Source organism: Bos indicus, chromosome 28 (assembly GCF_029378745.1).
Source record: "Bos indicus isolate NIAB-ARS_2022 breed Sahiwal x Tharparkar chromosome 28, NIAB-ARS_B.indTharparkar_mat_pri_1.0, whole genome shotgun sequence".
Lineage (NCBI taxonomy): Eukaryota > Metazoa > Chordata > Mammalia > Artiodactyla > Bovidae > Bos > Bos indicus.
The window spans coordinates 26,964,933-26,981,305 of NC_091787.1; the positions used below are offsets into that span (position 1 = coordinate 26,964,933).

General features: G+C 54.9%; 1 protein-coding gene across 2 annotated transcripts in view; it reads left to right on the top strand.

Annotated features, from left to right (window-relative positions):
* ADAMTS14 (ADAM metallopeptidase with thrombospondin type 1 motif 14) overlaps nucleotides 1-16,373 on the top strand; it is a 95,161-nt gene that overhangs the window by 64,511 nt on the left and 14,277 nt on the right. For both annotated transcript variants that reach the window (XM_019954203.2, XM_019954204.2), the window contains exons 7-15: nucleotides 1,818-1,923; nucleotides 3,839-3,982; nucleotides 4,600-4,732; nucleotides 6,259-6,372; nucleotides 7,901-8,049; nucleotides 9,966-10,141; nucleotides 12,562-12,695; nucleotides 13,070-13,193; nucleotides 14,131-14,211. In XM_019954203.2, the coding sequence (XP_019809762.2) occupies nucleotides 1,818-1,923; nucleotides 3,839-3,982; nucleotides 4,600-4,732; nucleotides 6,259-6,372; nucleotides 7,901-8,049; nucleotides 9,966-10,141; nucleotides 12,562-12,695; nucleotides 13,070-13,193; nucleotides 14,131-14,211 (1,161 nt within the window). The remainder of the gene's footprint in view (nucleotides 1-1,817; nucleotides 1,924-3,838; nucleotides 3,983-4,599; nucleotides 4,733-6,258; nucleotides 6,373-7,900; nucleotides 8,050-9,965; nucleotides 10,142-12,561; nucleotides 12,696-13,069; nucleotides 13,194-14,130; nucleotides 14,212-16,373) is intronic.

The window sequence follows — 16,373 nt, forward strand, 5'->3', positions numbered from 1 at the left end:
TGCAGTGGTTTCTTAGGGACCAGGGAGAGTGAAGGGTCCTGCTCTGGTCCCTGCTGCTTTGGTTGAAGCTGCAGTTGGCTGGGCATCAGGCTCTGGCCCTGTGCTCACCGTCCTGGGACCTGGCTGCTCCAGGGTCTCAGTGACCTTCAAGGTGCTCCTGCCCACACTGAATCATTCCGTCTTCAGGAGCTGGCCATGGGGAACCTGCGACAGGGCCAGTGTGGACTTCTGGAAGGAAGGCCCTGCCCTGTCTGCTGATCCATGACTCTGAAGCCCAGTGAGCTGAGCTCACTCATCCCCAGAACTCTCCCGACTGTGGAGTGGAGGAAATAGTAGTATATTTGCCGTCCTCTGTTCCCAGGCTGCTAACAGGCCTGAGGGATGCATGCAGTGTCCGTGATAGAGGCTGGTTGAGTGCCCTGTGCAAACTCAGGAAGCTTGGATCACCCCCCCCTGCCCCTAGCTTTTCGTAAGGGGAAACCAAGGCCCAGAGTGGCAGCAAGGTTTGCCCAGGCCCCACTGCAGAGAGGAGACAGAGCGGAAACTCAGACTGGATCTCCAGGCACCAAGTTGAAGGCTTCTTAGTGTTTTCTGGCCTGGTGCTAGAAGAGGGTCAGCCTGTACCCATAAAATCTGCTTGTCTGAATCCCTGAAATCCCCAAGGCGAGCTTGTACACACACAGATTGACACACACATGTACAGACAAATGTGTACTCCTGCCCAGACACATGTGCACACAGACACCCACACATGTATGTGCTCACATGTGCTGTTGAGCACATCCGGACCTCTAGGACAGGCAGGACCCCAGAAACTTCTATACCCCCAGGACCATCTCAGGAAAGGGTTTTGGCAGTTCTGAAGACAGAGAATAGCTGTCTGGTCCTGGCTGGCCGAAAGCCCTGGGTAGGGAGCGTTCTCTGCCATCGCCCTCTCTTCAGAGGTCTTCCCCAGCCCAGGCTGCCTTCCCAGCCAATTACAGGCCCTGGGGAGGCAGGGACGCAGCCCCCTGGATCATAGGCCTCTCACACAAAGCCACTCAGCCAGTGCTGGCCTCACCATGGCTACTGTGTGCTGGCCCCCTGCACTGCCCGTGTCTCCTGAAGCCTACCCAGTTGTGTCTTCACTCTGCCCATGTCTTCCCCTCCACGTGTCCACCCCCACCTCCCCAGACTCTCTCACCTCTCCCCCAGCCCCAGCTCTAGGCCCCTCGTAAGTCATGCCCTGGTCCCCTCAACCCCTTCCATTAGACCCATTCCCTGGATGCCTCCCAGGCATCCCCACACATCCCTCTGCGCTCCTGGAACTCCAGCCCTCCAGGCCCACCCCTAAGTAACCTCCTGACCCTGGTCTGCCTGCGAAACTGTCTGCTCCTCACGGGTGTGGATGTGCTGTAGGATGGGAGTGCAGGCTGGCACCTGATTCCTCTATTCTCCCCATAGTGTCTAACACTGCCAGGGGTCACACTGCACAGATGTGTGGAGCTTGTCAGCTGACCAACTGGCTGGCTGGAAGGCTGCAGCTTGGAAGCTGGGTGTGTGCAGGCTTGGGCACGCTGCCTTGTTTAGAGGAGGGGCTGAAGGCACAGGGAGCCGCAGGCCAGGAGGGAAGGATGTGCGGGCAGCTTGGCCCAGGTGCCACACTGCAGCTGCATACATACAGGGCGGGATGTTGCAAGAATCCTTCTTCCTCCCGGGACCCTCTGGCACTGACCCGATCCAGACGTGCCTGTGGTAGCTGGCTTAGCACAGACCTCGTTGCGTCCTGCCTCATCTGCCTGTGACCTCTTTCTGCCCTCTCTCCCCGTCCCCGGCAGGGTACGCGCCTGTCACCGGCATGTGCCACCCCCTGAGGAGCTGTGCCCTCAACCACGAAGACGGCTTCTCCTCAGCCTTTGTGGTGGCCCATGAGACTGGCCACGTGTAAGTAGCCCTGAGGGGGTGGGCTGTGCCTTGAGCCCCAAGGAAGTCTGTGGGTATGGGAGGTTTTGTCCCAGTTCTGAGTCCCATCCCAGGCTCCTGGGAGATGCCAGAGGAGCTGCCCCAAGGGGGAGGGAGCCCCGGGGCCCAGAGAGCAATTCTGGGTCTGCCTTGGGCCCAGCCCCCAAATCCCAGGGCTGTGGGAGACCAGACGTGGCCCTGCCTTTGGCAGCTCAGTGACAGTGTCCCCTCAGAGGCAGCACTGTGCTCTCTGGGTGGCCTCTGTCCAGTCACCCCTCGAGGCCTTCCCTGCTGCTCGCATGTGGAGTGCTGGCCAGAGTCTGTCTTAAACAGGTGCATGTAGGTCCAGGACTCGGGCCAGGCTGGTGGCTGGCTTACGTGATCCTCGGACCTGGGTTTGATTTAGAGTGTATTCATTCATTCAGTCAACCAGTATTTCTTGAACACCTGTTGTGTGCCAGGCTCTCTTCTAGAAATAGGGCTTCCGTGGAGAATGGGACACAAAAGCATGCAAGACACTATGTACTGGGAGAAAACAAATAATCCACCATCCAGTGTTCAGCGGTGACACACACCTGTCACAGCCGCGCCTCCTGGCCTTGTCTGTCCCCAGGGCAGAGCTGAGGGACACGCTCCCAGCTTGCCTGTCCCCAGCCAAGGCGTAGAGTGAGGGCCATTTTTTGCAGCTGGAAGGACATGGGAAGGAGTGGGCCAGCTGCGAGAGCGAGCCTGCCACCCACGGTCAGCCATGCCCCTCTCCGCATCTGCCTGCCCCCACGGTTTCACCCCAGCCCTGCCCTTCGCTGAGCGGGTGGCACCTCCTCTCTGGGGCCTTTGTTTCCTCAGCTGCAACACAGAGGCTGACACTGGGGAAGTCTCCGAGGGCCCTTCCTGCCCTGGCGGCCAATACTTCCACATATTCTAGAGCCCGGAGTTTGTCTTCTGTATGTGGGGGGCACTCTTCACTCACAGAGCCGCTGCCTACAGAGAGACAAGGTCAAGCTTAGAGGCCCACGTGTCTGTCTAGTGGTCAAGGCCAGATGCAGACGTCTGGGAATGTGTAAGAATTTAGAACCTTTGGGCTTCGGTGTTACATACTAACTACAAAGGGCTTCCCAGATGGTGCTAGTGGTAAAGAACACGCCTGCCAATGCAGGAGACATAAGCAATGTGGGTTTGATCCCTGGGTTGGGAAGATCCCCTGGAGGAAGGCACAGCAACCCACTCCAGTATTCTTGCCTGGAGCATCCTATGGGCAGAAGAGCCTGGCGGGCTTCAGTCCATGGGGTCGTGAAGAATCAGACATGACTGATGCGACTTAGCATGCACACTAACTATAAAGAGCAAACTTTTACATTTAAACTACCATCATGGCAGGTGGGTACCACACACATAGCTCTGTAAGGCCAGGTCTAGAAGAAGCTAAGGAGGCTGGTACACAGGGAGGGCGCTGTAAGCCAAGTCATACTGAACAGAATGAAACTGGTCCTTGCGCACGAGGCCTCAGGTTTGGAGGGAAGACAGTGCATGGTGTGCAAGTTGTTAACCGTGGTGCAGGTGGCCCCTGCTGTGGGCAGACAGCCCCTGGGCGGGGGGGCCAGGAAGGGTGTCCTGGGGCCAGAGTGGGGCTTGAGCTGGTTTCAGACACCGTGAGGACGTTAGGGTTTGAGGAGGGGGCTGGAGGGCAGAATGGGCTCAGCCCGATTGAGGGGCAATGTAGGGCCTCAGCTTCCATCCAGTGGGGTGGCTCTCCCCACTGCACAGTGGGGAAACTGAGGCCAAAAGGCACAGTCTGAAGCCTGGTTAGGGCAGAGTCTCCAGCCCACCTGCTCGTCTTCCCAGGGGTGGGCTCCCCGGGTGTGACTCAGGACTGCCCTCTCTGTTCCCCAACCTCCAGGCTCGGCATGGAGCACGACGGTCAGGCGAACGGCTGTGCGGATGAGACCAGCCTGGGCAGTGTCATGGCGCCCCTGGTGCAGGCCGCCTTCCACCGCTTCCACTGGTCTCGCTGCAGCAAGCTGGAGCTCAGCCGCTACCTCCCGTAGGTCACCTCCACCCTCCGCCCTCTGCCTCCCCCATTATCTCCCCTCAGAGCACCATCCCACCCCGGACACATGCTCTAGTCCGGCTTTGCCGGTCAGTTCCTGGGCCTCCGGGAACGTGAAAACCCAGGATGAGTGTTGGATTCTGGAGCTCAAGGCCACGGATGGGTGCAGAGCGGATTTGGGTGGGGTAGGTGCCGGCAGAGATACTGTCACTAACCTCTGCAGCGATCAGCCAGGACCCAGCATACGTCCTGCATGGTGGGCTGATTTATCTTCCTCTCTCGGGGCAGTGGGCCCTCAAACTGTCTGCGAGCCAGCCCTTATTCAGGGCCATGGCGTGAACTCTGTGGGTGAAATGGGCCCTATAAGGAAGCCACGAGCTGCGTGCCTAAGGCTGGCCCTGGTAGCCTTGCCTTGGAGCCCAGACATGGTCATGAGTGGAAGCAGGGGCACCTGTGGGGTGGTCCATTTTCCCTGGAGAGCGCAGCAACCAGCACAGAGCAGCAGGTGGGTCCCTGCAGGCCTTCCTAGCTTGGTTCCCGCCCCCTCGTCTGGGAAGGGAGAGATGGGGCCTTTCTGCCCCGCCTGGCTCACTCCCTGCCTCTGCCGGCAGTTCCTACGACTGTCTCCTTGATGACCCCTTTGCACCTGCCTGGCCCCAGCCCCCGGAGCTGCCTGGCATTGACTACTCAATGGATGAGCAGTGTCGCTTCGACTTTGGCACCGGGTACCACACCTGCTCGGCGGTGAGTTCCCATGGCCTCTGCCAGCTGGGATGCCAGGCCAGCCTCCTGGATCCCAGGCTGGTCATTCATGGAGCCACCATAGGGGACTACAGGATGACCAGGGTCTAGGCCCTACCACCTTCTGCTATGTCCCCACCGCACCCAGTCCCATGGAGGGGTGGGGAGACAGTGTGTGTAGGGGCTGGAAAACGCCTGGAAGGATGGGGACAGAGTAGAACACAGAGGGTGGGCACCGACGGGGTCCTGGCGGGCCAGGCTGGTCACTGGGGGTTTATCTGCCAGGTGGCCTGTGTGTCAGATCAGGTACTAGCTCTGGGCTGGTAGAGAAACAGTTTCTACCCTCTGCTGTCTGGATGTTTGGCAGTATGTTTGGCGCAGACTTCCCACCCTGGTGAAGTTCTCCTGTGTCCCACGTAATCTCTCTCCAGGGGGTCAGTTGCATGCTCCCTCCATCCTCTGCCCTGTGCCTGAGATGATAGATACAAGAGAGCAGAACCCTGTCCTCCCCTGCAGGACAAGGCAGGGAGAGCCTGGAGCCTGGCAATCAGCTGAGCCCCCCAGGGGAAAATCAAACAGCCACTGAGCAGGGCCCAGGCAGAGGCTCAGAGAAGGGGACATCCCAGGACAAGGGGGATGTCCCAAGGGGTCAGGCCTTGGTGCCTAGAGTCCGTCATACCTCCCACATCCAGGAACGTAGCCGCCGCCTCATCTCTGCAGGACCTGAAGGCCCTGTGTGTGGCAATCTTGTGCCTGGCCCAGGCAACACTGGAACACCTGGTCTCCGCTTTGAGGATGGAGAAGCAGCTGGGAAATGGGATTTCAATGCCCTGAGGCTGTGTGTGTGTAGGACATGAGTTTGGCTGGCAGGGGATGATAGAGAAAAGGAGATTGAGGCTTCCCTAGACAATGTGAAATATAAGGTTACCAGTCTTATATGAGGAAACGGCAACCCCCTCCAGTATTCCTGCCTGGGAAATCCCGTGGACAAAGGAGTCCGGCAGGCTATATAGTCCATGGGATTGCAAGAATTGGACATGACTTAGCGACTAAACCACCACCCCAACCTTATATAAGAGGGAGATGGGAGTCCTGACCTTTTCTGGGTGCTGCAGGGTCTGGGCTAGACTGGCAGCTCCCTCCAAGCCCCCGACAGGCACAGAGCTTAGGGGGCATCAGCAGACCCAGCCTCATCACAGCCTCAAACCCTGGTCCCTGCTCAGCGACAGAGTGGCCTCTTGCAAGACAAGAATGGAGGCCTTGGAGGGGAGAGCAGAGGCGTGTGAGCTGTGGCTGGCACCTTCTTCTCGGTGGGGTTGCTGGAGGCCACTGGCACTTGGGGTGGAGTTGAGCTGGTGGACGTGTGGGGCTCTGGTTGGATGGGCCCCTCCTGCCTCCCTGGCAGTGTTTGGCCCAGCGCCCACCCACACCCTGCCCCCTCTCTGTCACTGTCGGCTCCCCTGGACAACTTGCCAGAGCTGGAGGACCAGTCCAGCCCAGTCAGTGACCCTGTCCCCCTTGCCGCACAGTTCAGGACCTTCGAGGCCTGCAGGCAGCTGTGGTGCAGCCACCCCGACAACCCGTACTTCTGCAAGACCAAGAAGGGGCCCCCGCTGGACGGGACTGAGTGCGCGCCAGGCAAGGTAGCTGTGGGCTGGGGCTGCAGGCTGAGCGCCTTCCTGGGTGCCGGCCCCCAGGGGGACCTGCCCTCCGCCCAGTGTGGATGTGAGTGCATGGTGGCCAGGGCAGGGTGGGAGTGTGGGACAAGAGTGAGCCTTGCGTGCAGGCAGATGGGTGTGGAGTCCTCACATGAGCTCTCACACTCCCCCTCTCCTCCCCGGGACCACAGTCTTTGGCTTCTACAGAGAGCAGGTTTGGCCTTGTCTCATATGCGTCAGCAGGCACATTTACTCCCATTTTACAGATGAGGAGACTGAGGCCGAGGCTGGTTAGGGAACTTGTGGAGGTCAAACAGAGGGTGATTAGCGGGGGGTGGTGGTGGGGCTTGTTCAGGGGCCCCCGGGTCTGAGAGTCTTGAGCTGAGTTCTGAAACCCCACCTCTGCTCTATCGCTGGCCTTGCCTCTCCCCGCAGCTCTCTGTGGTGACCTTGGGCCAGCTCTGTGTCATCCTCTGACCAAGCACGTCCCTCTCCTCGGCTTCTTGTGAAGTTAGGAGTCCTGTCAAAGCAAATGAGGGCGCTGGGAAGAAGCAGGGTGCTCCCCCCACCAGCCTGTCGTCTGCCCTTCATCCTCGGCCCTCAGCATACTCACATCTGTAAATGGTCTGTCCCTTCACAGATGGGTGGAGCTTCTTTTAAAAATCTCTATCCCTACAGAGTCTGACTCAGTCCGGGGGTTGAAGCTGAGACATCCGGAGTTTTAAAAGTTCCCCTAGTGACTCTGAGGCTGAGAAACACTGAGTTCTCTCTTGCAAATGGCCTGGACAGCTTTACTGTATTTCTTACCTATGGCCCTACAGGAGGAGGGAAGGGAGTTAACCTGGGCTGAGCTCTCCTTTGTGCCTGGTCTTGTGCTGAGGCCTTTGTGCGTGTGGTTGCCTTCAGTTCTGAGAACAGTCCCATTTACCAGGCAAGTACACTGAGGTTCAGAGAGGTGAAGCTCTTCCAAAGCCACACACAGCTAGTAATGGCCAAGCCAGGATTCAAACCTGGGCTTCTTGGACTTGAGGCATACACCCTCCACTGTGTGGCTGGACCTCCCGGGTAGCTGGCTTCCCTCCTATGAACATACCTGCTTGGAGTCCCAGATGGTGATTTTGAGGTCCAGAGCCAAGATCAACTGTAGATTGTGTGGGAAGATTATGTCTTCTCTCCCTTATCAGCTCTTTGTGCCTCTGGGGGTGGTAAATCAAATAATTGCAGCTCCTGTCATTGTTGTTATATCACCTGCTGTTATTGAAGGGCTGTATGTGAGTGCTCACAACAACCCTGTGGGCGAGTGCTCTTATCCCCATTGTCCAGCTGAGGAGTGGGCTCTGAAAGGGATATTCTTTGCTGAGGGTCATTCAGCTCACAGTAGGCACTGGATTCTGTGTGACCCCGAGGCTGGTGCTCTTAGCATTCCTTTCTCTGGGCTCACCCACGGTACCCAGTTGGTCACTTTCTATGGCAGTGGCTCCAGGATGACCTCACACTCTCTGCTCCATCCCAGTGGTGCTTCAAAGGTCACTGCATCTGGAAGTCGCCGGAGCAGACTTATGGCCAGGACGGAGGCTGGAGCTCCTGGACCAAGTTCGGGTCATGTTCACGGTCCTGTGGGGGCGGGGTTCGATCCCGTAGCCGGAGCTGTGACAATCCCCCGTGAGTGCACTTGGCTGAGGTGGGGAGGGCAGGGGCCTGAGGGGCTTGGAGGGGGAGACACTGGGGGGCAGGGCCCAAGAAAGAAGGTCCCCTGCATGTGGCTACATATTCCAGTGGATGAGGACCCAAATTGTTGCGGGCACCAAATCACTTCCACCTCGGTCAGACATCTCCCATTGGGTCTGACATCTGAGGACAGGTCTGAGCTGGTGATTCTCAATATCTCATGTGCAGAGAGTCTGGGTGGGCCCAAGGCTTGGTCAGTTCAACAAGCCCTTCTGTGACCCTGATCCTGCACCTAAACTTTGAAAAAACACTGTTCACTAGCCATATTTTCGGAGAATAAATTCCCCAAGTCTGTTTCCTACTACATGAAGCAAAACTTCTTCAGTTTTTCTTATCTCTTTCTAATGTCAAATCCTCTCCTTGCTTCCCCGCCCCCCATTTTTCAGCATTCTTGGGGAGCGATCTATTTCTCCCTTTTATCCTCTCCATGGGTTCCCCTCCAGTGGTTTTTGTACCTCTGAGCACCAGCTCTTTATGGCCTCCATCTCCCGAGCTGATGCAGCCTGCTTAGAACAGCTTCATGGGAGCTGGGGGCTGGCCCAGTCTGGCCCTGTGGGTCTGCTGGTCCCAGGAACCAGGGATGCAGAACCTCTGTGCGGCAGGGCCAGCCTAGCCCTCACAGCAATGAGGGATGTGATGGGGACCTCAGAATGGCAGGGTCCTAGGATCACAGAGGCTCAGTGGTGGTCATCTTCTCTCCAGCATCTCCAGGAGTAGTCCTTCCTACTCTGCTGCGTGTATACCTCCAGGGATGGGACTCTCAGTGCCTCCTTTTCCCATGTCAGATGGTCATACTGACCCTTTACAAGTAGGAGCCAAAGAGAACAGCCTTGTAACTTCAGCCTGTTGGGGGTATGAAAGCTGGGTTAGAGAAAAGGCCAGCGGTGCCCACTCTGGATAAACCACCTCCTGGTCATGACACATAGTTATTCCCTTGATTGAAGCTCCTGTTTATTGAACTGCTCTGAAATAACTAGTTTTATTTTATGAGGCTTAAATGAAATATTATGTGTACTCTCCCCAGCACAGTTTAAGCGCTAATGAAGGACGGCCTCTGTTCTAATTACTCCGGGGTACGGACTGCTTTCTCTGCGCCAGGTGGGGTGCTCAGCACTCCTGTGCATAAGCCCATATAACCCTCCCAGCACCTCTGTACAGAGTTCCAGGAGCCCCATTCACTTGAATACTTTGTACCTGTAATCTAACCGAATCCTTTTTAATTTAATGGGGACGAGAGTACAGATTGCTTAAGGATACCTTTTTAAAATTTATTCTTCACAGACACACCAGGAGGTAGATAAAATAAGAGGTGTTATGGTCCCTCCTTGAAAGGGGAAATTAAGGCATAACAGGACTTGGGCGTAGATTCAGCTAGATCTTTTGACTCCAAACCCAAGTCTCTTTTACCTCTCCTTAGTTTATGGTGATATTAAATGGAAGTGGATGCAAATGAGAGCAGCGGAGTCCTGTGTTGGGGGCCTACTGTGCGTCAGGCTTGTGTAGCGGGTGAAAGAATACACAAAGATGAGTCAGACTGATTTCTCTTCCAGCCCAGCTGGAGCGGTTAGTCTTTCCCTCTTGTCTTCCTCCTCTCCACCCCGTCTCTTGCCCCGTTTCTTTCATTCTGTCTTCTTCTGATCACAGAAACACTCAAATAGGTGGCATATGCCTGAAGGGACCAAAAGACTCTGAGCTCAGCAGCCCTCACAGTGGGGTTCCCCCCTAACTTCCAAGTTAGTGGGGCCCCGTTTTATGCTCCTCTAAAGGGCTGAGCCACCCAGGTGGCTGTGGGAAAGCCTGCCACCCGTCCAGCCTTTCCAGCCAGCACAGTCTCTTTATGCCTGTCCCAGCCCAGCTTACGGAGGCCGCATGTGCTCAGGGCCCATGTTCCAGTACCAGATCTGCAACAGCGAGGAGTGTCCGGGGCCCTACGAGGACTTCCGGGCCCAGCAGTGTGCCAAGCGCAGCTCCTACTACATCCACCAGAACGCCAAGCACAGCTGGATCCCCTATGAGCCGGACGATGGTGAGTGGGGCTCTGTTCCCTCCACCTCCCGCCCCATGGCCTTGGGCCTCTGCTGGGTCCTTATCTTCCCAGACAGGGCCTTCCTTGCCTGGCCCACCAGTGAAGGTGGAGGGACAGTGGCGGCACCCAGAGGGGCATTGCAGTTGGCAGGTTTGCCCTATGCCTTTGTGCAGACCTTTGCACTGTATACATTGGGGGCCCACCATCGTCACGAAAATCATCCTGGATTTGAGTTCTTATGCTGTGTCCTGGCTGATGCGAGGGCAATGTCTTGAGCAGGGGTCACTTGGCCCAGAAGTACCATTGAGGCCGGCGGCGGTGCTGGTGGCGGGGCGGGTGCTTTCAAACATGTCCTGCCGTGGGCGGAAGGCCCAGGTGCAGGCATTCCTCGCTTTGCATCACCAGAGTCCAGAGAAGCTCAGTGCTATTACCGACCATGTTTTTAGGTTTGTACTGATTGTACTACTGTTTCAGGCGTTAATGAAAATGATTGGAAAGTCAGGTCAATGGGACCTGTGGGATCCTCCCACTGAGCCCCTCCAAACTGCCCCTGGACACAGGCCGTGGGACTCATGCAGAGGGTCAGAATTTTGGGGCTAAGCCAGTGCCTGTCTATATTGGAGCTTTTTCAGTGATGTCTCTTGTAGTGGCAGAGGATGAGATGGTTAGATAGCATCGCTGACTCAACGGGCATGAATCTGAGCAAACTGAGAAAGAGTGAAGGACAGGGAAGCCTGGTGTGCTGCAGTCCATGGAATCTCAAGGAATCGGACGTGACTTAGTGATTGAACAACAATAACTCTTGGCTCAGAGAGAAGCCAGTGAAGGGCTGGGACTCACGCCAGCTTAGTGTCTTCAGGCTGGAAGGATCTTCAGCTGTCCTCTGAATCTCCCTTGCTTGGCTAGCCTCTCCATGGTCCTTCCACAACCTGATGCTCACCCCCTACTACCCAGCCCTCAGCCTCAGGCAGTGCTGATCAGAATGGCCTTTGCTCTCCCTAACCCAGGGCTTCCCTCTCATAGCCCTGGTTTCAAATCACCATTGCAAGACCCTCCGTTCTTCAGCTCTCATTTAGAATGAGAGTCTTCAAGTTGGAAGGAACCTCAGAGGGCCTGTGTGTTGCCCGCCAGAGCACAGACCCCTCCGGGACATGCTTGCAGGGAGTGTCTCTTCCCTCCTTAGACTCCCCCTAGTCTGGGGAGCTCACCACCTCCATGCCACTGTTGGCTGGCTTTCAGGGCTGCCTGGAAACCCACTTGCTTGAGGTATACTGGTCAGGGTCTTGCCTTTCTGTGGGAGGGTGAAAGCTCCCTACCCCTCGGCCCCTGGCCCAGGTCCCACTGGAAGTATGGCTGCTCCTGTGTGTGAGATCCAAAATGATACTGGATGTTGGGACTCTAGACTCAAGTCCTGAGTGCTGGGACATGATGTCACTGGGCAACAGGGACCTTAGGGTTGAGGAGCCAGGAGCCAGATGGTTCCTGACAAATTTTGCTTTGGAAGCTTTGCAGATCCATCCAGAACCCACACAGGCAACCCACACAGGGTGGAGAAGGGCTGCAAGGTCAATGGGACAGTTGGACTTTGGGTTTTCCCAGGACTTTTACACAAATTCCAGGAAGTTAGCTAAACTCCAGTCTCCCCTTTTCTAAGAAACACAGCAAATGTTTATATGTTCTCCGGAACCTACTTTTATAGGACATTAATAGCCTAGACAGAGAACATTTGATTGTTAAAACTAGAAAGGACCTCTGGAAAGGATCTCCTTCCTTCCGTCACTGCTGCTCCATTTTGTAAGCCCAAACCCAACCACTGTTCACAGACATATTGAGGTTCACTGTCATATGTGTGACTGGTGATGTGTATGTAGAGATCAAAGCAGACTCTGGCCCAAACCAGACAGCCTGGGTTAGAATCCTGGTTCTGCCACTTCCTGGGTGGCTGAGTGGCCATGAGCAAATTCCTTAACCTCTTTGGTCCTTGGTTTCCTCCTCTGTAATGCTAGAACCTACTTCCTGGGGAGTATTGAGAGGTTTAAATTAGCTAATTCACAAAAAGCATTTAAAGTTGTACATCAAGAATGTATAAAGGTTTGGCACATAGTTAGCTTTCATTAAGTGTTGGCTAATTGTTGTTATTGTTTTATCACTTGCTGTTTCTTAACAGCGTGATGTGGCATTTTACTGATGGGGGTAATAAATAAGGAACTGAGGTTCAGAGAGGTCAGATAAGTTACCCAAAGTTACATGACTCCTAAGTGCCATAGCAGGGATCTTATGCCCAGCTCCACACCTGGTTCTCCCTGCATTGCCCAGAGCTGGCCCCTGGGACTTCCTGTTCCGGCCACGTGCTAGTGTCGGGCTAGGCCAGCCCACTTTCTGCGAGCCCAGCCGGCTCAGTGTGTTCCATTTCCCCACAGATGCCCAGAAGTGTGAACTGATCTGCCAGTCAGAGGACACAGGGGACGTGGTCTTCATGAACCAGGTGGTCCATGATGGGACTCGCTGCAGCTACCGGGACCTGTACAGTGTCTGTGCCCGCGGCGAGTGTGTGGTAGGTGGCCCCCTCTGGACCACCCGCCCCCTGCCTGCCCCAGGAGACTGGAGGGCTACAGCGCCTCCCCCTCCTTCTGTTCCCTGGGAAGACAGGCATCACCTCACCTTCCCTACCCATGACACCTCTTGTCCTCAGCATAACTCTGGGATGCTGGAAAGGGGTCACTGCCCAGCCGCAGGAGAGAGGCGTGGCTAGGTTTCAGAGCTTGACTGTGTCACATAGCATGTTTGTGGCAGAGTCCCGTCCAGGAATGCCTCTCAGTCTACGGTCCTTTCATGTCTGGGGACTGGAGAGGGGGCCAGGGGCTGCCGACCGCATGTGGCAATGCGGGTGTGGAAGCCTCCTTTTGCTGACCCCATCTCTGACTTTAGCCCGTCGGCTGTGACAAGGAAGTGGGGTCCATGAAGGCAGATGACAAGTGTGGGGTCTGTGGCGGCGACAACTCCCACTGCAGGACTGTGAAGGGGACACTGGGCAAGGCCTCCAAGCAGGCAGGTGAGCAGGTGGGGTTGGCGGATGACCAGGAGCAGTGGGGTTCTGGTCCAGCCAGGGCCCTAGAGAATGAGCCATCCCTAGTTGAGCCCTTTCCTGCTGAGCCAGGCCACAGTTCAGGCAGGGAGAGGGGGCCCTGGAGCCTCTGCCCTGACTGTGGTCCCTCACCATCCAGGTGTGCTGTGCCTGCACTTGGGCTCAGGAGCTCAGAAGCATTTCCGGCTCAGCACTGTGGGTCATAGGAACTAAGCTTGGCCTGGGCCTGTTGCTGGGAGTGAGCGTGAGATAGGTCTAAAGATGAGGCCCAGGCTGGACTAGCAATTTTCCTTTTCATCCTCATCTTTTACCTTGTTTTTTCGTTTGTTGTTTTTTTAACTGAAGTGCTTCCTGCTTTGAACTCCTGGTTAAGTTCTTGACTTGTCTCCATACCTCTATTGAAAAGGGCCAGATATTAGTCCTTTACACTTTAGTTTGAATTAGATTCATTTCCCCTTTGGGAGTATTTCAGCTTTGCCTTGTCTCTCCTTGTTGGGGGAAAGTTGATGGTTCTGAGAAAGGTTAGTTTTCAGGCATTGGATTGGGAGGATCATGGGGACCGCCTAATGCTGGATCTTCATGGCTTGTTTCATCTAAATCCCTACAGTGGCTTTAAGCATGAGAAGAAAGGGGAGAGGGGAACCTCAGGAGAGAAGAGGAGGGTCAAGACAGTGGGAAATAGTAGCAAGTGACACACGCACTGAATCCATAGTTTTTATAGAGCATTTTAAGCTATGTAACTGTGAACTTCTCAACACTTTGTAAAGAAGGGCCCGTTCCTATTTACAGATAAGGAGACTGAGCTTCTCGGGTGCCTGTGAGGAGCAGGGGTGATGGGAGATGCTGGGTGTGGTGCTCCCAGCTCAGGATGCTCATGATTTTTCTGGAACCTCTTCTGTGGCAGGAGCTCTCAAGCTGGTGCAGATCCCAGCAGGTGCCAGGCACATCCAGATTGAGGAGCTGGAGAAGGTCCCCCACCATATTGGTGAGTACGGGGTGCTAGGTGATGGGCAGCCAGCCCCTGGGACCTGCCCACAGGTGTGGGGGAGCTGGGAGAACGGAAGAGAAGATTCTAATGTAGGGGACATTTCTTGAATTTGAATAATGTGAGAGAATGCTTTTTTGTTGATTGATTTTTCATTTGTGTTGAATTGGAAAAAGGCTCCATGCTTCAGATTTCAGAAGGTATGAAAGGGGATCCAGGGGACATTCCTTCCACCCTCTACCCCAGGAGCACTTTCCTTCCCCAGGGGCAACCACTGTTCATTTCTTGTGCACGTAGGTACCTTTTAAAGGTAACCCATTTCCATAGAATGTATTAGTTAACGTTTGCTGTATAATACATCATCCCCGAACTTAGCAGCTTCATGCAGCAAGTGTTTATTAGCATCAGTTCTGTGGATCCCCTGTTTGGGCTGGGCTCAGCTGGGTGCTTCTTCTAACTCATCCTCCTGGAAACTCACTCACCCAAGTGCAGTCAGCTGGTGGGTCTGTAGGGACCTGGTTGGTACTGGCTGTCAGCTGGGGTGACAGGGTCATGTCCCCAGCTGGCTAGCCTGGGATTATGCACGTGGGATCTGTTGCGTGGTCCTCAGGAGTGGCAAGAGCAGGCAAACCCCGATGTGCAAGCCCATTTCAGGTCTCTGCTTGCGTCCTGCTTTCTCATGTCCGAGTGGTCTAAACAAGCCCCATGGCCAAACCCAGACTCAAGAGGTAGAAGCAGAGTATCTCCTAATGGGAGATGTGGTACATCACAGTGCAAAGGGGTGAACCAACAGGAATAGGAGGAATTTGTGGCTGTTTTTGCAGTCTACCAGAGGGACCCTTCAATTATTCTTATTATTATGATGCTTAAACACATAATCTCTAAGCTGGATGCCTACCCTTTATACATGCAGCAGTTATACAGCTTAAAACCAAGACATCAAAAATGACAGCCCCCCAAATCAGTCAGTAGAATTAAAATTAAGCCCATAAGTGTAAGAAGGGGAGATTTTTGTGTGTTTCTTTGCTTCATTCTGGTTTTGCTGAAACTACAATTGGCATCAAAAAAATGAGCATGTGCAGAATAGGCAAATCCATAGAGACAGGGAGTAGGTTGATGGTTGTCAGGGGCTGGAGAGGGGAATGGTGAGTGACTACAAATGGGTCTCAGATTTCTTTCGGGGGTGACGAATGTTCTGAAATTAGATAGTGGTGGTGATTACACAGTCACAGAATCGCACCCTTTAAAAGGCAGAGTTGTATTCAATGTGAATTTTATTTCGATTGAAAGCACAAGGCTGCTGCCCACATGCTGGGCAGTGCTGGGTTCCCCACACTTGCCTATGTTCAGACTCCTTACAGAGGGTGCGTGGGTGTGATGGCCCTGGGCCATGGCCTGTCCAGAGCCTCCTCTTACCTACCACAGCCACCAACTCGCACTGCTTGTTACCAGCTCATCATGAACACAAACACAAAATGTAACATCTCTGGGAAAGTTTATATATTACAAAAATGCCAATAGTCGTGTTTTTAGGTTATTATTAAAATAATAGAAAACATTTAAAAGGTCTCCTGGGGAACTTGCACTCTCTGTGCATCTACATTAGCCCAGCTGTAGAAATTCCCCACCTGGTCTGGAAGGCACCTGAGTGGAGTTGAAGTAGGCAGAAGGGGAAACTGAGGCCCTAAGTGGGTTATGGGCGATTTGTGCACCCTCATTCACCTGCAGGATGAGCCAGTCTGGACCTTGGTGTCCAATCTCCCAGCTGCGTGCCCTGCCAGCCACACCTCTGGCTGTGAGATGGGAGGGCTTTGGCTAGGCCATCTCCCTGCACACCTGCCTGTCTGGCTCTGGGGAATTGTGCCAGCACAGGGGCTGGGGAGGGACAGGGGCAGGGAGAGAAGGTCATTTGCCCTTGAAAGAAGGTGGTTACAAATACTTCTCTTACTGCAGCCCTACGGATGATTCCATACTGTCAGCAGCCCCTTGGGCTGCCTGTCCAGCTCCTTCCATCCATCCCTACCCTGTGCAGATGTCTAGCCTTCCCAGGGAGCTAGCTCGATGGGCTTGTAGGTAGCAGACGGGCTTCTGTGGAGGTTGGGGTAGAGGCTTGTGGGATGAGTCCCTGAGGGTTAGAGCTCTCCAGGAGCTTGGGTGGGAAG